The sequence below is a fragment of the Mus caroli genome, chromosome 1 (genome assembly GCF_900094665.2).
Source record: "Mus caroli chromosome 1, CAROLI_EIJ_v1.1, whole genome shotgun sequence".
Lineage (NCBI taxonomy): Eukaryota > Metazoa > Chordata > Mammalia > Rodentia > Muridae > Mus > Mus caroli.
Window position 1 is genome coordinate 175,312,095 of NC_034570.1, and position 21,092 is coordinate 175,333,186.

Here is a 21,092-nt window from a genome sequence, read left to right on the forward strand (position 1 = left end):
TGGGGCTCTTCTGGACAGTATAACATCTTTGTGTCAGAGACTAAAGATTGCGTTCACCTGCAGACCTCATCTGAAAATTAAACAGGTTTGTGATCATCGGGAGTTGTGTCTTCCCCTCTGCATTTTCTCTCATGATGACTGATCAACAGGTGACAAAGATACACAAAGACTGAGAGACTTAGAGTGAAGACTGGTAATACATTTATTTTAATACATGTTTTAGAGAATAAACTATACATGTGCGTATCTGGGTGTGTTTACCTTTGGGCACTGTTGCCCTCAGAGCCCCAGAGAAGGCATCCGATCAATCGCCTGGAGCTACCTCAGGTGGGTACTCATAACCAAATCATAAGCTACCTCACATGGGTGCTTAGATCTTCTTCAAGAGCAAGACATGGTCTTCATCTTTCCAACGTCCAGTCAACCTTCTGGTTTTGATGTTGTTGCTATTGCTATTGTTGTTGTTGACAGTGTATGTGACGGTGGTGCAGGGATTGAACACAGGGTCTTACATATGCCAGGCAGGCTCTATGCCACCAGGCTACATTCCCTAGCCCTTTAAGTATGTTTAGTTTTATAACATACTCTGCTGACCAGTAGCTAGTTAGTTCTAAGCCAATTAAACCAGATTAATTTGGCCAAGGGAAAGTAGACAATTTAATTAAAAAGGTAACATTCTAAATACCTCTCAAAGATACTCTTACCACGCTACTTAGTGAAAGAAGTCAAGTTCTGGGGAGGTTGGCAGTGAGATGCTAATGGGAAGGGGCTGCCTGCAGCTTATCTGCTGGTGGTATGTTGGCTGAGCACACATGCTATTTTATTTGATTCCCATGGAAGAGGGTGATACCCTATGTCCAGCTCATAATGGGAACACAAGTGACAGGCAGGCTCACATCTGACAGAGCTGGTACTGGAACTGAGATCTTGACACATGTGTCCCCATGCTTTTCCACGGGTATGTAACCGGTGCATTGGGGACGTGTCCGGAGGTTTTAGCTAACTACAGTCTTTGTGACAACATTTCCCTATGTTGTCTAGGATGGTGTGAGCCTCTTTGTGTAGAACAGGCTGACCTGGAGCTTGTGGCCCTTCTATCTTTGCCTCCCAAGGGCTGGGGTGTACAAGCATTCACTGCCACACTCAGCCAACAGGGGTTCTAACTAAGAACAGCTATTTCTCATATTTTCCTGGACAATGGACAGTTTCATTTTCACGTAGTCTAAAGTTTAAAGTAAGTCCAGCAGTGAAGAAAGCTGTGTGTGTGAGTTAGTTCTGAGAGCTTCAAATAGTACATACGATCTTTTTGTACATTATGAAACAATACAGAATTTTACTTGCCCTTAAGGCTATGGTTTAGAATAAACACCAAGGTGACGTTTTCTATATATTTTTTTAAACTTTGAGTATTCTTTCTCCTTCATTTGAATTGGAAGTCTCACAGCTGACTACTTCCCCCTGCACGCACCCATCAGACTTCACATGATATCAGTATGTAGTGTTGAACTCTGAATGGGAGGTGTTTCCTAGCTTCCTGGTTTGGTCTCTAATGCTCTCTTCTTCCTGCCCCAGTCACATATCTTGCCCACACCTCCACAGGCAGACCCTGAGTACAAGAGTTCCCCTATTCACTGTTCTTCTCTTTGCTGTGAGGAACACCTGACAAATGCTATTCAGGGAAGGAAGGGCTGGTTTGAGCTGAGTCTTCGAGGATGCAGTGTATCCCAGTGAAGAAGTCATGGAGCAGGAGGCAGGGCAGCTTGTCTCTGAGCCCTCAGGAATCGCTGAGAATTCCACACCCTGCTCAACCCCCTTTCTCCTTTTCGAACAGCCCAGGACCCCAGATCGTGGAATAGTGCTGCCTAGCTTCCCACTGCAGCGAATCCATCAGGATTTCCCATATTTCCCAAGGGACTGATTCTAGATCTGAGTTGACAAGCAGCAGTCAGTATCGTAGTGACTCTCTGGGCTGCCCTTGTTACCTGGAGAAGGGGTGAGACCTGCAGTCCAAAGTCACAGTGTCCATAACCACAGGTGAATTCCAGATGGCCTCTGCTCTCAAAAGGACTCATTTGGCTTTATCAGCGACCTGTTCAAAGTGATGTTGACTGCTGGCTGGCTTCAGGCTGTTCCCATCTTACAGGTCTGTCATAAAAAAGAAGTGAGTCATCACATCAGCTCAAGAATCTCCCAAATGTGGTGGATTCTGAAACACTTTGAAGGAAAACCTTCATCATCCTCGGTGCTCTGTACAAATCTATAACAAAACCAAACCAAGCCAAACAACAACAACAACAACAACGCCCAAAACCCAAACACCTTAGCCCAGCAGTGGTGGTGAATGACTCTAATCCCAGCACACAGGCGGTAGAGGTAGTCAGATCTCTGAGTTCAAGGCCAGTCTGGTCTGGTCTATGGAGTGATTTCTAGGACAAGCAGGGCTACACAGAGCAATCCTGTATTCAAAAACCAAGAAAGGTGGGGGGGGGGGGGGGGGAGAAGAAAGGAATCTCAATAGCCAGTGACCAGGGGCTCCATGTTTTGTGTCTGTGGATGCATTGTCATTTCAATGACTTGTTCCCTAGAGTTGCAGGGATTTCAAAGTGTCTTATTTGTGTGTGTGTGTGTGTGTGTGTGTGTGTGTGCATGCGTGTGGCCGTCAGAGGACAGTTTGCTGGAATCATCTCTCTCTATCCACATTTACCTCTCTCCATACACATTTACCTTTGCTCCAAAGATTGAGCTCAGGTCCCCACTCTTGCTTGTGAAAGAGCCTTGATCTGCTGAGCCACCCTGCCAGCCCTGAAATGGTTACTTAATGTTTGTATAAATGTCTCTGCTTCTTAAACGAAGATCTTAGCAAATCTTTAAAGTTTCTCTAGAAATCACCACAGACCAGAGTTAACAAGGTTCGGAACACAGAGGATCCCAGCTAGCCTGGCCTCTCTGCCCTGAAGTGTATCAGACAGACCAAAGCTCTGAGTCCTTTGGTGAAAGAACTGTCCACCTCCACCCCACTGGACTGCAGAACTCGGGGGAGGAGTTACCCATAAGCACTTGCTGAATCTTCTTTATGGCTCTGCATTTCCCTATGGGAGTCTCATGACAGCCCATGAGTTAGATGCTGTTACTGCTATAGCACTAATGAGGAAGAAGAAGTGAGGACCCCGCCCAGGTCACATGACTTGTAACAAACAGCAGAGCTCAGGTTTAGTTCCAAGTCAGCCCAATCTCAAAGACCATGGTTGGTTGACTTAGTTTTTAATTTAATTTTCATATTTATTTATATATTTATTTATGCGTGTGCATGTATCTGTGTGTCTATCTCTGTATGTATGTGGTATGTGTGTATGTGTGTGGTGTGTGTCTGTGAGTCTGTGTCTCTCTGTGTGTGTATCAAGTGTGTGTGTCTGTGTATCTCTCTGTGGTGTGTGTGTGTGTGTGTATCAAGTGTGTCTGTCTGTGTACACGAATGGTTGTAGGCCACGGTGCTCAAGGGAGGTCAGAGGACAACTTACAGGAGTCAGTTCTCTCCTTTCACCTTGTAGGTTTCCAGGATTGAACTCAGGGCATCAGGCTTGGTGCCAGGTTCCTGTACCTGCTGAACTCTTATTAGCTGACTTACTTATTTTTAAAGTCACTTTTAAAAAACTGATATAGAAAAACAAAACACCAATGGAGAAAGAATCTTGAGTATGATAATCCCTGAATTTATGAGCTGTACTGCATCAAGTTTTGCACCATCAAAATGGGAATTTATAATCAAGCACTGGGAGGTTAAGACAGGAAGACTGAGTTAGAAGCCAGCCTGGGCTGCACAACAAGACCCTCTCTCAGAGTGAAAACAAATAAATGAAATGCTTTTTTTGTTTAGAACAAAAGTAGTTAAAAAAAAAAAAAAAGATCAGTCTGTTATAAGTGAAGAAAACAAGCTTCGTGCAGTCTATGGCCAGGTCAGAGCTCACTCCTGCCATTTTCAGATTGTATGATCTTGCCTTGGTGATTAAAATATCCAGGCTTCAACTTCTTCAGCAATAAAATAGTTTCTAATAAAACAGTGTTTCATAAGTTTGGACTACTGCAAGAGGATGCTGGGGGGTGAGATGAGCTAACAATGCCTGTAAGTGCAAGTGCTCCCCCCAGGACTCCAAGCAGGAGCTCAATAACACAAAACTGTGGGAATATACACCGGAAAGGCAGCTTGTGTGTCCATCAAGTAACTTAGTAGGCCATATAGTGTAAGTTAACCGAAACATGGACGTGGGGGCTGTGTCAATGACCCAGGCAGTAATGTGCTTGCTGTGCAAGGGTGGGGGCCTGAGTTCCATCCCCAGGAGTCACTCGAGAAGCTCAGCAGACTCTACGCTTGTCATCTCAGCTCTGAAGAACTGTAGACAGGTGGCTCTCTGCAGCTCCTGGCCTGCCAACATAGCTAAGCACGAAGTTTTGGGTTCAGTGAGATACTATGCTCTCTCCCTACCCACAGTCCCCCCAAACCCCAAGCAGAACTGATTGAGGAAGCGGTCTTAACCACATGAGTGTGCATGTGCACACACACCTATGCAAATGTAACATGTACATACACCACACACACACACACACACTGCCACATACACACCCCATTTTTCTACAGCACATTTTATTGGCAGTGTCTGGAACACTTACCTTTCTTTATGGTCAGAACCTGGCTGAGGACTGGGACATCAGACACCTGTGACAACTCCTGGTCCTCAGGCTCTGGCTTTCTAATTCTTATTGTCTTGCTGCTGGGCCAGTGACCCAATTCTTATCTGCCTTTGGCTGGGAGAATGACTAACCAGGAGGCACGAGTGATATGCTTCTGCTGATTTCTGGTTTTTCTTCTGCTGTGAATGACAGAGAAATACAATTAACTGGGAAGGAATGCTTTAGCTCTGTCAGTGGTTTTTTTTTTTTTTTTTTTCTTGCAGTGGCTGGATTTGAACCCAGGTCCCTGCATGTGCTAAGTGACTGAGCTATACTCCCAGGTCCACTATTTCTATCATATGTCAAATGCTTTCGAGGTTCCACGTTTGAAGACAAAATGAGCTATATACTTGGGAAGAGCACTTGAAACATCTCTAGTGTGTATTAGCATTTCCTCCGGGGACTAATAGTGATTGTACTACATGTGTGCTGGACTGCTGCTAATCACACCATAACTACAGCATTTATTGGGTGCTTACTGTATACGAAGTACTGTTTGGAGTACTTTACACATTAATTTGTTTAATCCTTAGAATATGGTCATCCACTCCCCTTGACAATCCCAGATGAGAAAGGGACTTGTCCACGCCTACGTAGTTTACAACTGCCATTGTCTTTATCTTAGTAGTTCTTCTATATTATTTAAAATTTATTAATTTTTTAAAAAAGAATTTCCTTAGATTCTCAGTGTATGGGTATTTCTCCTGGAAATGTTTGTTTGTTTGTTTGTTTGTTTGTTTAAGACAAGCTGTCTCTATCTGTAGGCCAGCCTACAGGTTTGAGATTACAGCCATGAGCTATCTGCCTGGCTGAAAGAGGGGTATTATTAAGTTCCTTGCATTTGGGGATTTATCTGGTAACAAGATAGGGCCTTTTGATCAGGGATATTTTAATACTATTGATAAGGACCTTCATGAAAAAATAGAGGCATGCTTCAAGATTCAGACAATGAATGGGGCTAGAAGGTAGACTGTTCCATGGGCTACCCCGATTAAACACAGTAGGCCACAAAATAAAACAAAAAAAGAGGGTGGGTGGTTTGGAAAGGTGGGTTAACAGATAAAAGTGCTTGGCACCAAGCCTGGTGCTCTGAATCCAATCCCAGAGGCTACCATGCTGGAGTGAGAGAATCGCTCCCCAGAGTTGACCTCTGACCTCCTGTAAGCCGTAGCATGCGTGCCATGCACACGCAGAGCACACCCTCTCCCCGACACACACACACACACACACACACACACACACACACACACACACACACATGGTGTGATAGAAACTAAACAAATGGACATGCTTTCAGGAGAAGACTCAGAGGGAAGAGGGGGCTTCACGGGGTGTGAGAAGTAGACCCGAGGGTGGGGACTACAAATAATCCCAATACATTATATGCGTGTACAGGGCTGGCAGGAGTAAATTCAATCCAAATTATTAGTATTATTATTATTTTTTAGGTTGAGTGTTTTGTTAATGGATTCCAGTCTCAAGCCAACCCTCGAGGACATTTGAGAGTAAATGCCTGCACCACTGTCCCTTGCTGGTGGGCTTTGCTTTGAGGAAGGCATTGAATATATTTCCAAAGCTCCAACCCTGTGCATTTTCTCCATGAGGGTGGTTAAAGTTTATGGGGAGACACAAATTGAGGTTATTATGCTTTACCTCAGACCCTTCCTAAAATGAGTGAGGCACGGGGCTCCCCCATCCACACCCCACTTGTCTTAGCTAGGGTTTTACTGCTGTGAACAGACACCATGAGCAAGGCAACTTGTAGACAACCTTAGCTACCTCTGGAACACAGCTTCTCTGTGCCCTCAGAAAACACTTCTCTGATTTCACCTCAGTGATGCTGGTCTCTTCTTAATCATTGCTCATTTCTTAGCTACAGTCAACCAGCATCCGTTGTCCCAGTAGTTCCTTCTGTTCTTGACCCTAAAGCCAGAGCCACGTGGTGAAGTTGCTGCTTGCTGGGGCTGGAACATGGCCCCCTTGTTCTATTACAGTATCACCAGATTTCTGTTTTCCAACTCCTTTACTGCCTAAGCTTGGCTGTCCTGGAACTTGCTCTGTAGACTGACTTTGAACTCAGAGATCTGCTTGGCTTTGCCTCCTGGGATTAAAGGTGTGTACTGCCATGCCCGAACCTAAACTGAGCTGGTGTGATCTTGCCCCAAGGTCACCACATATTAAAATCCTTCTTCTCTGAAACCTCCAGAGCCAGGCTTCCACAGCTCAAATCACCCTCAGCAACAGTCTTCCATATTCCTACTAGGATGGCTCACTGAGCCCCACTTAAGAGCATTCCGCTGCCTTCAAAACCCAAAGTCCCCAAACCCACATTCCTCCAAACCAAAGCATGGTAAGGCCTATCACATCGATACCTCAGTCGATGGTACCAACTTCTGTCTCCGAAGTGACCAACAGCAAATACCCTTTCTGAAGGGGCTGCAATGTAGACTCTCAAGTCCAGGACATGTTCCCTTTGAGTGATTGTCACCTGGAACAGGGCCTATTTGGGAAAAAAAAAATTGGGTCAATTGAACTATGAGTATAGGGTCACCTTTAGGGGCAGTAGAAATTCTTTCTGACAGACTAGGAAAGGAGACCAAAGCTGGCTTCTTTGATGGCCGAGGGACACAAAGAATCCCAGCCTTGGAGTGCTGTACCAGTGCTCCATACTAATGCTAATAGCAGTGGCAGCCATGCGCCCTGGGCTGCCTGCCTTCCTCTCCTCTGTAGACAGCTCGACTCAGACAGAGACCCCTAAAAGGGAGATGGCGATTCTGTGCTATAAGTGGGTAATAGGATTCGTGGCCTTTGTGAAGAAGAAAGGATAAAGGGCTTTGACTATGGGTTCAGGGACAGGGGTTAAAGGGAGGAATGAGATACCATTTAACCAGTGGAAAAGCAGGAAACACCTTTAAGGGCACTAGGCTCCACCAGCTCATATGGAATCTGCCCTGCAACTAGCTTCTGGGCACGTAGGCAGCGGTGCGCACACCCACTACAGCCTAGGTCCTTATCAGCGGTATACACAGATCTGTAGTAGCCCAGGGGTGAGGGCGGGGTGGAGTTGGAGGAGCGGGACCATCCGGTGCATCTCTCTCAGAGAGGGTGGAGGTGGAGATTTAAGAAGATTGACATCCCGATGCGCCCCTCCTCCCAGCAGCTCCGGTCTCCAGCCCAGACCTAGAAGGAGACACAGGCTGGTGGCCACCAGCCAAATCAAGCTTGGGCGGCGAGGGAGGAGGGGCAGGGGCCCCGGGAGGTGGCCTTTGCGACTCTGGGGCCACTCCTGCAGACTCTGGTCCCGCGAGCGCGAGCTGGAAGCATAAAAGGTCCGGGCGGGTAAGGGCGGGCCTGCAGCAGGAGGTGGGCTCCAGACCCCCCCCCCCCCTCCAACCTGTTGCGGGGCGCAGCGGGCTGTAGAGATGGGCCGTTACTCAGGCAAGACATGCCGGCTGCTGTTCATGCTGGTGCTCACCGCTGCCTTCTTCGTGGCCGAGCTGGTGTCGGGTTACCTGGGCAACTCCATCGCGCTGCTCTCGGACTCGTTCAACATGCTGTCAGACTTGATCTCGTTGTGCGTGGGCCTGGGCTCCGGCTACATCGCGCGGCGCGGTCCCCGCGGCTCGGGTGCCACCTACGGCTACGTGCGGGCCGAGGTGGTGGGCGCGCTCAGCAACGCAGTCTTCCTCACCGCGCTCTGCTTCACCATCTTCGTGGAGGCCGTGTTGCGCCTCGCGCGGCCCGAGCGCATCGACGACCCGGAGCTGGTGCTTATCGTGGGCGCCCTGGGGCTGGCGGTCAACGTGGTGGGGCTGCTCATCTTCCAGGACTGCGGCTCCTGCTTCTCCCGCTGCGCGCGGGGTCGCCGGACCCGCCCTTCGCAGCAGCCAAGCCAGGGGGATCCTCCTGGCGCTTTGGGGTGTCCCCAAGAGGCTGCGACAGCCACAGCTCCCGGCTCGGGCACAGCAGTGACTCTCCGGGGGTCCTCGGCCGGAAGAAAGCAGCAGGAGGGCGCGACCGTGTTCTCTAATGTAGCAGGTGCCTTTCGGTTGCATCCTTCCGGACTGGGAGCACTTTGTTCTTCCCTCAATTCTCCCTCCTCCTCCTGGCATCTGGACCCCTTTACTCATCCACTACCTCTTTTTCGGCTCATTTTCTTGACTGATTTATCAAAAAAAACCCTTCGCTTCTCTTTTCACTTAATTCTCCATCTTTCCCTCCCTCCTCGTTCTCCTTCCTTGCCTGCCTTCTCCCTCCCCCCCGCCCCTCCCCATTTCCCTCCCTTTCTCATTCTTGACCCTGCAGTCCTTATCCTCCCCTCTCCTGTGGCAGTATTGATCTTGGAAATCAATTCTTAACTATTGGGCAACAGAGCATTTCCTATCCTGCCCCTTCTCCGGTGCTATCTGGATATGTTTCCTCCCCTGACATCGGTGTCAGGGCTATCTCCTGCCTCTTGGGTATTGAGGATCTGGGGGATAGGTGTAGGCTTATCCTTGTCCCGTTTTTAATTTGAAAGCTGTGTGTGTGAAGTCCAAGGGTGGACCTCGGGCTTCCTCTGGGTTAAAAGGTACCTATTTGGGCTGAGTGTAGGAGAAGCGGGGGACTCCTGTATGCTAAGAGGAATTGAAAATAACAAAACCGCATTTTGAGATCATTGGTTCTTTTTGTTTGTAGAACTCATACACAACACAAGGTTTCTTCTTTGAATGCAGGTGATTCCCTGAACACTGAGAATGAACCAGAAGAGACGACGAAAAAAGAGAAGAAGTCTGAAGCACTCAATATCAGAGGTAGGCTTGTCTGTGGGCTAGCTCTGGCTCCTTTCTCTGACTTACGGGTCTGTGCTCTGAGTACTTCTGCTTTTAGGAAAGCAACAGTGTGCTGGGAAGTGGGTCAGTTACCTGCAGACTATGACCCTCTCCTCTTGCCTAATCATCGCATTGATTCTGAGGGAGAAGCTGGTTGCTAATGATTTATCTTTGCTCTAATTAAGCCACGCTGAAGCTGCCTGTTCCTGGGCTGACCAGATCAGCGCCATGTTCCTCTGAGTTACACATATGTGTCAAGTTCTCATGAGTGTCACCTATCAGTGTCATAACCTCTTGATTGCTACATATGTATCATATCCCACTGATCCCTAGATGTCCCTGTCATGGTCTCCCAAGTTCCACTGAGTATCAAATAATAATGCCATGTTCTCCTGACCTCCACATGTGTGCCATGTTTTCCTCATCTCCACATATGTATCATGTTCCTCAGATCCCCACATATCCCGGCCACGTTCTCCTGACTCCGACATATGTGTCATGTAATTCTCATCTCCACAGATGTATCATGTTCTCCTGGACACCACATTATCAGCGAAATGTTTTCTTGAGCTCCACATACGAATACCGTGTTCTCCCGATCCCTACATATCAGAACCATGTTCCCCTGACCTCCACATGTGTGTCACATTCTCCTCAAATTCACTCACGTATCAGGCTCTGATGAACCTTACATATCAGTGCCATGTTGGTCTCCACACCTCAGTGTCATGTTCTTCTGATCTCCACATATATATGTCATATTATCCTCATATTCATATATGTATCATGTTCTCCTGATTCTCACTCATCTGTGTCCATGTTCTCCTGATTTCCACATATGTGTGTCATGTTATCTTCATATTCACACATGTTTCTATCATGTTCTCCTGACTCTCACACATCTGTGTCATGTTCTCCTGATTTCCACATATATGTGTCATGTTATCTTCATATTCACACATGTTTCTATCATGTTCTCCTGACTCTCACACATCTGTGTCATGTTCTCATGAACTCTACAACTCAATGCCAGTTTGGTCTGATCTCCATTTAGCAGAGTCCATTACTGCTACTCTTGGTTGGCTACTTTCACGAATATTACTGACATGCATCTATTTGTTTTCATGAAGATTGTGTGTGTGTGTGTGTGTGTGTGTGTGTATAGCTGGCAATGGAATTCAGGGCCTTGTCCATACTAAACACGAGCTACACCATTGATCCATCCCCAAAGCCGCACTGCAGCTTATTATAACTGCTGTGACTGTTTTGAGACAGGGTCCTATTATCTAGCCATGGCTGGCCTGGTACTCAGTATGTAGCACAGACAGAGCTTGGACTCGTGGCAGTCCTCTTTTCTTAGTCCCCTTACTGCTGGAATTGCAGGTATTTGCTTGTGTTTGCTGTTGACTTGTCATTAAAGATGGAAAAACAAAACAAACAACAAACAAAAGCGAAGTGGCCGCACTAATAAGCCTCTGTCCTGTGTGACATCCACTTTTTTTCTTTTTGCCAGTTATTTATGGTAAGAATTTGCTGAGAAAGGGATTGTAACCTGATTAAAACTCTCATTTCCAGGCCCAAAGTTGGGGTTCTGGTGAGCCTTACTGAAGAAAATTAATGATCCACCTTCTTACCCCATATTCAAAGTCAGCTGTGCTGGGCATTCTGGGATATCTCTCTTACTGGACACTGCTGTAGCAAGCATCCCTCCTTTGTATCTTTTGGTTAGATATTCTCACTGTAAAGTGAACTTAGTCTTAGTTCTGAGTGTGTGTGTGTGTGCGTGTGTGCGTGCATGTGTGTGCATGTGTGTATGTGTGTGTGTGCATGTGTGTATGTGTGCATGTGTGTGTGTGTGTGTGAGTGTGTGTGCGTGTGTGCGTGTGTGCGTGTGCGCACACGCACGCTCCTGTGTATGTTGGGGGATGAACAGTGCTTTGCTCTCTATGTAGGCTGGTCTTGAGTTTATAGCTTTCCCTTCTCAGCCTCCCAGGGGCTGGGGTCACAGGTGTGGATCACTCTGCCCAGAAAATCCCCAATCTTGACTTGGAGAGGTTTGACAAAGATGAAGCGAACTTTCAACTTCGTGTGATTTAGGAGAGATCTGGGATGAGACTTAGATCCAAACTCTATAGCATACAGCTAGTCACCCACAGAGTGCCTGCTCTCCCTCCCTCCCTCCCTCCCTCCCTCCCTCCCTCCCTCTCTAGTTCCCTCCCCTCTCCCTCAAGAGTCTCACTTCTGATTATCAGAAGAGATCTGTAGGAAAGACACCAAAAACAAGTGACATGTGAGGCCCTGAAACTCTAAATGAAGATTTAAATAACAAAAAACAAAAAAAAACTGCGACTCAGTATTGGGATTTTCTTTTTGAAATATAGTGATGGCATTTTTTGAGATCTTTTATAATAAAAACTCCTTTAAATTCATCTTTCCCTCTGAGGCTCAGATATACACATGTGTCTCCTCCTCCTCTTCCTCCTCTCCCTCCTCTTCCTCCTCCTCTTCTTCCTTCTTTTCACCCTCCTCCTCTTTGTTTCTCTCCCTCCCTCCCTCAACCAATCATCTGTGTATCTATTAATTACCAACCAACCAACCAATCTACTTACCATTTATTATCTTCTATCTATTATTTATCTGCCCCGCTAGCTCCCTTGAAGATGCTTGTGGCCTGTCTGAGCCTGTCTCCACCTCAGGCTAAGCATGGGTCTGTCCCAATCTTAGAGCCTAGAGCCATGACTCAGGAGAAAGACCAGAGAATAAGATCGAGAAAGACCTTGGGGGAAATGAACAACCCTTCTCTCTACAGATAAGGGAACCTAATCCAGACAGTGTGGTGATTTTCCCAACAATCACCCTGGCTATAGACTTGGGCTGTAGTCTCAGCTCTCTTCTCACACACATGGCTCTGCCCACACATGCCCTTGACCTCCAGAAATGGATGGCTTACTTCTCCAGTGGGCACATCCCACTGAATGGTTGCACTCCTGCCTCAGCCTTGACTAGTGTGGTGTGCTGGCTAGTTTTATGTCAACTTGACACAAGCTAGAGTTATTTGGGGAAAGAGAACCTCAATTGAGAAGATGCCTCCTGGCCTGTGGGCAAGCCTGTATTCTATTTTAGTGTGCATTGTGGGGAGCAGAAGTGTGATGGCCGTTATCATGTGGGATTCTTGGGGATCACGTTTGGGAAACCTGAGGTGGGAGCAGAAGATTCTTAGGACAGGATGCAATGGCCCTCTATTCAGACCTGGCATCCACCTTCCTCTAACACTATGCTGCTGATCCTGAGAGGCTCGCACTATGTAGCCCAGGTTAGCCTGTAGCTCGCTAAGGCAGCCAAGTGCTGGTTTTATAGGCCCAAACCACTGTTCTGGCTTTCCCTCCAGCTGTGTGTCTTCGAGCCTCCACTGCCTGCCTCTAGGAAGTGCAGGGTGTGACCTCCATTAGACTCAAGAGAGGCTAAAAGTCCTGAGATAGGAACATCAAGAATGTAAATGACACAGTAAATTTTCCTCTTTGACTAGATCTGGCTGCTGGAGGTGGGGAGGGGATGAATGCGCTGGCATGTAATTTAATCCCACCACGAGCTCTGGAAGTTCCTGCTTCCCGGCCAGAGTCCCCATCTAGACACTCCAGCTCAGCCATGCTTTCTGCGGTATTGTTGACTGCCTTTGCTCTCCGAATTTCTAAGCATTTATAACAGAAATCCAACACCCCATTATTGTATTTTGTTCTAGACCAGGCCTTATTATTATTATTATTATGTAATCCTGGATGGCCTGTAACTCACAGAGATCTGTCTGCTTCTGCCTCCAGATTGCTGGAATTAAAGGCATGCTCCATCATACATTCATTGGGGATCAAATACGCTGTGCCCAGCACCACTGTTTGACCTGACACACCTTCTTCCACCAACACTGCCCTGCTGGAATGCCACCCACTACTTCTTCCCTGGGTGGCTTTTTGGATACTCAGACTTTATGGTCTGGGCAGTTTCATAGTTTCTAAATTTTTGTTTGTTTGTGTTGGTGGTTTTTTGTTTGGTTTTGTTTTGCTTTCCTGAGACAGTATGTGGCCAAAGGAGGCCTAGGAGTCTCTTTGTATCCCAGGCTGGCCTAGAAATTTCCATATAGCCCAACCTAACCCTGAATTTTCCATCCTTCTGCCTCAGCCTTCTGAGTAGTTGGATTGTAGGTGGATACCACCATGGCCAGTCACAGGAACTCTTTTTAAAAAAACATTTATTTATGGCATATGCATGTGTAAAATTAGAGGAAAGCTTGTAGGTATCAGGGCTCTACTTCTTTCTACCATGGGGAGGGTGCGGGTGTTAGGGGTCAATCTCTAGTCATCAGGCTAGGCAGCATGGGCGTCTGCTTCTGAACCATCCCCATAGGCTGTTGACATGATCCTGATGATTTGAGGCTCTTGACTGGTGTGGTTTTATGAGGTGTGCTGCATCAGATCAAGACAAGACCCACATGAGTATGAGACTGTTTCTAAAGTGCTCCTGCTGCTGCTGTTGATTCTGTTGCTGTTGATTCTGTTGCTGTTGCTGTTGCTGTTGCTGCTGCTGCTGCTGCTGCTGCTGCTGCTGCTGTTGCTGCTGCTGCTGCTGCTGCTGCTGCTGTTACTGTTGCTGCTGCTGCTGTTGTTACTGTTGCTGCTGCTGCTGTTGATTCTGTTGCTGTTGCTGATTTTGTTGTTTCTGTTGCTATTGTTGTTACTGATGCTGCTGTTACTGTTGCTGCTGCTTCTGTGGTTACTGTTGCTGCTGCTTCTGTTGCTTCTGTTGCTGCTGTTGCTGCTGTTGTTGCTGCTGCTGCCACTCTGGTTCTGAGGAGCAAGATTCCGGTATTCCTTTTTGGAATGCAATATTTTATGTCTACATTTTTAACCCTTCTGACCAGATATCATTGAATTTACTAAATTCTAATTTAATGTACACGTATAGCCCAGCACCCAGATCTTTGCATATTTTCTGCAATTAATTGACTAAGACCTTTATGACCTACAGTGTTAATCCTTTCATGTGGATTTTTAATTTTATGGGATTGTGGTAAATGGCTTTTTCTGCAGAGGAAACTTCACCAGCATCCCTGTTCTTCAGGCCTTCCTACACTAAGTGTCTCAAAAATAACGGCAGGCCATTGAGAAATAGACGTGGAAAAGGGAAAAGGGGATCGGAGAACCGGAAGAACCACACTGATTGGGTCATAGTCCTGTCTGACGCTGTAGCAGTAGCAGAATGCTTGCCTGGCATGTGTAAGATTCTGGGCTCCATCGCTTGGTACTGCAACCCTAAAAACAGCAGTAAAAGATAAAGGGGGCTCCATCATGCTGAGCTGATCAGGGATTCCAAAAGGGAGGTCCACCCCACACCTGACTCATGGAGTATAGTAGCTTAGGCTGTCCTCCTGTCTCAGCCTTTCAAGTGCTGAGATAATAGGTAGACATCACATACTAGGCTTGTGTTTAAAAATTCTAACCTACTCAGCATTCTAACAGAAAGCAGCAGAGAACGTTCATGAGCTTGGAAGTTCGGATCACCGATCCTTGTGTGGTTCCGACACGCAGCTCTGAGGTTTACTGGTCTGTGTTCCTTCCTGGCAGGTGTTCTTTTGCACGTGATGGGAGATGCCTTGGGGTCCGTGGTTGTGGTCATCACAGCTATCATATTCTATGTTCAGCCCCTGAGACGTGAAGACCCGTGTAATTGGCAATGCTACATTGACCCCAGTTTGACTGTTGTCATGGTCATCATTATCTTATCGTCAGCTTTCCCACTGATCAAAGAGACTGCTGTCATCTTGCTGCAGATGGTCCCCAAGGGGGTCAACATGGAAGAGCTGAGTAAGTGACCCACATATGAACAAGGACCACAAACACTCGAACATTGTGCAGAGGGTTGGGATCACAGGGCGTCACTTGAGTGGGGGTACTCTGAAGCATCCTGGAGTACCATGTGATGCAGGCATGCTTCGTGTGGCTTTTGACCTGGCATGATAATTCACAACTCCAAGATCCAAAGGTCCTTTGTAGTTCGATTTTCTAACTCATTTGCATAGCTTTGAGAATGTAAAGCTTGGGGAAAACCCACTTTTGGGCTGTTGGACCTCACAACGAAGATGTATTTTAACTTTATTGAGGCAGCTCTGCAAGGCCTTGAATTTTAAACTCCTTTTTCCCCACTGTAAAAGCTAAGTCATTCACTGGTGGGCTAGATAATGCCTTCTAGTGAGCTGAAATTCCTGAGCCGGAAGTTACTTGGTGGCACATTACACTAGAAAGGCAGTGCTAAACGGCTCCTGCCCTGTCTGGAGAGACAGATTCTAGTTTGCTTTGCTCGTAGAGAGGCTAGATTCTCACCTTAGTTATGTGCCTTCGAGGCTAAACATCTTAGAGACCTTGAATGTATCCCTAGAAGAAGCATTTCTGGTAAGTACTTTTGTTCTATGTCGCTAAAGTAGCCCACGTGTCTGTCTGTCTGTTTTTCATCCATCTCTTTATCTATTGATTTATAAATCATCCATCTATTTACCTATCATCTATCTATCTATCTATCTATCTATCTATCTCTCTATCTGTCTGAGATTGGATCTCCCTATGTTGTCCTGACTGGCATGGAACTGTCTAAGTGTGCAGGCTGGTCTGGAACTGACTGTCCATGTGTAGCCTAAGCTTATTGGACTGGTCTTAAACTTGCAATCTTTTGTCTCAAGCTCTTGAGTTACTTGTTATAGGCTAACACTGTGTGGGATAGGAAATCAGAAGGAAGGCTGGTTATGGGAACATGGAGTCTTGAGGGACAGTTCTTCCTGTTGGCCTTGGTAAACACACAGCCTTGAGGGACATGACTAGGCACACAGGTTACCCCCCTACCCCCACCCAGCCCCTTGATTCCAAGGTTCTACTCCAGTACTCACTATTGGCTCTTGTTTTGCTCCTGTCTGTTGTAGTGAGCCAGCTGTCTACCGTGCCTGGGATTAGCAGTGTGCATGAAGTGCACATCTGGGAACTTATAAGTGGGAAGATCATTGCCACCTTGCACATCAAACACCAGAAGGGCACGGAATACCAGGATGCCAGCAGAAAAATCAGAGAGATCTTCCACCACGCTGGAATCCACAACCTGACTATCCAGTTCGAAACCCTGGACTTGAAGGAAGCCCTGGAGCAAAAGGACTTCTTGCTGACCTGCAGTGCTCCCTGCATCACCCAGAGCTGCGCGAAGAAGCTGTGCTGTCCCCCGGGGACACTGCCTCTGGCTCTCGTCAATGGTTGTGCAGAGCACAATGGCAGGCCCTCTCGAGAGTCTTACCGAAGCATAGAAGCTCCAGAAGTGGCCATTGATGTGGCTTTGGATGGCTGTCCAAGGGAGCAGGGACAGACTCTCAGCAAGACTCAAGAGAGACAGCATTATGAAAACAGTACTCATTTTTAGTGAGTTCCCACACAATTCAAACTGTCTGAAAGACACTTTGGTGTCACCAGCTCTGCTTATGGGAAGAGCTTTGTGGGTGTGTATCCTGTCAGTAGGGGTCAGCCGTTTGAGATGTTAGTGGAACAAGCCTGCTGATTTTCATGTGATGGATAACCCCTTTCCAGTACCCTGGGCATCTCATGGTTTTCTGTGACAGTTTCAGTATGGACATGAACTTCCTAAAGCAGATTGCCCTAATGTATATACCAGGAGTGCTGAAGGACTCAGTGACTATGACATGGGACTCTGAGTCGGTCTTGTCTGTCTTGTGGTGCTGGGGAATTGCATACAGGGCTTGTGCATGCTAAGGAACTGCTCTGTTACCGAGATGAACCCTGTAGCCTTTGCTTTTAAACCCATCAGAACTTCTAGCTGACTCTCAAGTGAGCTCAAAGCTTAAGTGGCTAGAAAAGAAGTTAAGCACCTTATGTTTCCTTCTCTTCCCCTCAAAGACCATAAAAGGTGAACGTCAGCTAATTTATAGCACTTACAGAACTTATAGCACTGCAGAAGTATATATTCTTAAGTCCATTCTTGGACCATGAGACATGAACACCTAAAAAATGAATGCAAAATGCATAGCTATTAAGATGGAAAGACAGATTGCCTCTTAAGGCAGGGAGTGCTCTCAAAACATTAGGGGGGTACGCTTTGCTGGGGTGGAGGGAAAGGTGGGTTCTGGACTGTCGCTTTGCTTTGTGAGGTGGCTAAAGTTTACTTCCTGCTGGAACTAAGCTGCAGCTATGGTGTGTTCCTTCTCCTTTTCTTATTTACCAAGTTATCATCTCTGAAAGTTTCCAGGTAGGATTGTTGCCACATCTAGTTCTGATAGTGATTTTCTTATCCAGAATCCCTCACAGTCTTTTATGATCACATTGATCTGTGCAGCATTGATCAGGGGGAGATGAGTTTTCTGGGAATGGGAGAATACTCATTCTTGCTAAACAAATAAGCTAGCTTGCCTTTGCTTTAATTAGGCATATTTTAAAGTATTTATTGCAGTTGCCAACTAGTAACTGGGTGGAAAAGTTAATTTCACAGTGAGAAATGAAAAGTAATTTGGTTGCTGACTTTAATGTGTTCAGAGGCTCTTAGAGTTTTATGTCTGTGACCCATGTTACTAAGTTCAAATAAATTATGATCTGATTCAGGCACATAACTGAACTGTATTGGGAGAAGAAAGTGCAAAAAATGACTGTCCCGTGTTTTTATACCTTGTTTGGCATCCATGTTTAAATCAAAGCCTCAGAGGTATGACATGGGGGTACCTGATGGAGCCAACATCTTGTTAGACAAGTTTCAAGGCTCACTGAAAGTGGTCTTGGCGTAGGCTTTTATCCTTCTGAGAAACTACATAGGATTCATCAGAAGTGGTGCACGGTCACAGAAAAGGCAGCCACACTTGTCAATGCAAGCATCATTTTAAAGAAAATGCCTTCATTGGGCACTGTGGCGCATGCCTATAGTCCTGGCTACTCAGGAGGCTGAGACAGAAGAGTGGCTTGAGCCTAGGAGTTCAAAACCAGCCCAGGCAAAATGGTGCGACTCAGGGTGTTTTGTTTTGTGTTTTTAATATTAGTCTTAAATTTGGAGGCATCATGATGGGCAGCTGTAATCTGGGTTATTGGGAAATCTTTGTTCCTTAGAAGTTGATTAGATCTAAACCAATGATCCATAAGTAAATAGAAAAACATCTAAAGCCTTTCTAATTCCCAGAAGTTTATGGTGTAAGATTATGTATGCACTTTATAAGCTAGAGGAGGAAAAAAGACAAAGTTTCTACTTTAGGCACCAAACCTGTGAAGTAGACTTACAGAGACCAGAGGATTCCCCAGGAACCCCAGCGTGGGGATGTGCATGCAGATGCTGCTGCCATGCCAACTGTGTTCCATGCCTTAGTTGAAGCCAAAGTAGAAATTTGTCTCTAATGTCCAAATCTCAATTCACTGTGCCTTATTCTTAAAGGAAAAGAATTATAATTTTACAGTTTCTCCTGCTAGCTAAAGGAATGTATTTTAGTTTGCATGTAAACAACATTCTTTAATTTCTGAAGTACTTTTTTTTTTTAATGGAAAGAAAGTACACTTAGTTCCAACATAATTAAATTTAACCTTGATTGACACTCAACTAGCAAATTATAGACAGGAGCCAGTATGAAGACAGCCAGAGCATGTTTACTCATTGGACATTAGTTGAAAGGGTTTGATGCTTTTGCTACGTGGCTGTGTTTAACACCTCCACCCTGGCTGCCTGGTGTTTTTGTCTGGGGTTTCCTGGATCCGTGATTGTCTTGATTTTTAATTCTCTGAAGAAGAGCTTGATGTTTTCCCCTCCCTGGATCAGCTGTGCACCTGGCGGACGAGACGATCTCGTTTCTTCGAGCCTGTGTAAACACTGACCTTCAGTTCATGTCCTGCACGCTCAGGTTCATCCTAGAGCCCCTCCTGCCTTCCTCCTTCCTGCCTGTCCTCCACATTTCCCCTGGAAGGGGTGGTGCTCAAGCCCAGGTCCTTCAAGGCTGTGAGGCATGTTTTATTGATGAGCTACAATCCCCAACCCAAAGACTAATTTTTTATAGTCTGTGTCACACCCTGTAAGGGACAGGTTAGTATTAGGTGTCCTGCGTGCTGTCCTTCTAGGATTTTTTGTGCTTTCCTGTATTTGTTTCTCTGTGGAGCACAGCTCTTCCTTCCAGCACGTCAGCACCAGTTGTAGGAAAGATTTGCTTCCCTTTCCTTCACAGCTTCCAATCGGAGTTTTTAAAACTGGGATATTTCTTGACAATTTGGTTATTATGAACACACACAGGGATACCAATCTCCATTACACACACACACACACACACACACACACACACACATCCTACAAATTAGGAACTTCAAGATTCAATGGAGTGGGTGTTAGGGAGTTTCTATCTTGATACGTTGGCATTCTGAGCTAGGTGTGTCCAGGTCATATTATGTATTATTTAGTAGCATTGTTGATTTCTAGTCACAAATCCCCAAGTCATCTAGTCTTCTCCCCAAGCTATGACAACCAAAAGTTCCTCTAGACATTGTCATGTATTCCCTGGGGGGCAGTACCAACCCCTCTCTATTTCTAAACTATGAGCTATAATCATATTTAAGCATTATTGATGGATCTGCTCCTCCCAAGTCCAATAGTGTACTCTATTCTGCAGGATTCATAGCGCCCCTCCCCCCCACTGGCCTGAAACTCTGAAGTGGAGTGAGCACTATCCAGAAAGGATTGACAAGGGAGAGCCATCCTTTCCTGGAGGCTCGAGGTTATGTTACAGTATTGTGGAGTTTTGTTGCTTTAAAATCCTCCTCTTCTCAAGGGCAAGATTGCCAAAGTGTAGCATCGCATTTGGGGTGGGGGTTGTTAAAACTTCAGAGTTTCAATAACTTCTTGCTAGTTGCATGGGGACCTCCCCCCTCCCCAAAGGATGTGCACGTACACACCTGTTGCTGGTGAAGAACATTCAATGGTGCTGTAAATGATGTGTTCTGAAAACTCGAAATGCCAATCAGATGTTCGTGGAAATTAAACAGACAGCTCAAAGCAGATGGGCTCCTGGACTCTGTTATTTGTGGCTTCTTTGTTACTTAAGAACTCCTTGATCTGCCCTTTCATAGTCCTGGCCTAGCTAGGTGATTGATAGTGTGACTCTGTGTCACCTCCTACCACATCACGGGCCTCATCTGTTGGTGACAAGTACCCGAGAAAACCAACTTACAGACTCCCGTCTCATCTCTGCTCAGAGTTTCGGAGGTTCTAGACCATGAACCATCAACCCTGTTGTCTATGAGCCTGTGAATGAGACACTCTGAAGCCAGTATGTAACCCTCCTCACCCCATATCTCTCTCTCTCTCTCTCTCTCTCACACACACACACACACACACACACTTTAAAGTTGGCTTCCTTCCTCAGTCCTGAGCCTCCTCTTTCCTTTCAGCTGATAAGCATCACACAGGGACACCGGAAGAACTCTGTCAAGTGGGAGGGTGACCAGTTAGGAGTGTGTTTAACGTGGAGTGGGAAAGGGGGATGGGGAGTGGGTGGGAGAC

General features: G+C 46.3%; 1 protein-coding gene and 1 long non-coding RNA gene across 3 annotated transcripts; one reads left to right on the forward strand and one right to left on the reverse strand.

Annotated features, from left to right (window-relative positions):
* Positions 1-211: 211 nt before the first annotated feature.
* LOC115031909 lies at positions 212-8,291 on the reverse strand. Of its 2 annotated transcripts, none has more exons than XR_003837545.1 (4): positions 8,201-8,291; positions 7,098-7,225; positions 4,666-4,865; positions 212-2,145 (listed from the first exon to the last, which is right to left on the reverse strand). It is a non-coding gene; the product is annotated as an uncharacterized LOC115031909 (long non-coding RNA). The 2 variants fall into 2 exon arrangements; XR_003837546.1 differs by having other exon boundaries at positions 8,120-8,207.
* Positions 7,900-20,585, forward strand: Slc30a10 (solute carrier family 30 member 10). The gene is made up of 4 exons (XM_021173289.2): positions 7,900-8,763; positions 9,441-9,518; positions 15,152-15,391; positions 16,498-20,585. Exons 1-4 carry the CDS (start codon positions 8,148-8,150, stop codon positions 16,980-16,982), a joined length of 1,419 nt encoding a protein of 472 aa, XP_021028948.1. The 5' UTR covers positions 7,900-8,147; the 3' UTR covers positions 16,983-20,585.
* Positions 20,586-21,092: the final 507 nt, after the last annotated feature.

Bases quoted from the DNA above. Each gene is read 5' to 3' on its own strand.
- Slc30a10 (XM_021173289.2), top strand. From the start codon at position 8,148: ATGGGCCGTTACTCAGGCAAGACATGCCGGCTGCTGTTCATGCTGGTG. The intron at 8,764-9,440 runs GTGCCTTTCGGT...CTTTGAATGCAG, and splicing joins CGTGTTCTCTAATGTAGCAG to GTGATTCCCTGAACACTGAG. The intron at 9,519-15,151 runs GTAGGCTTGTCT...CCTTCCTGGCAG, and splicing joins TGAAGCACTCAATATCAGAG to GTGTTCTTTTGCACGTGATG.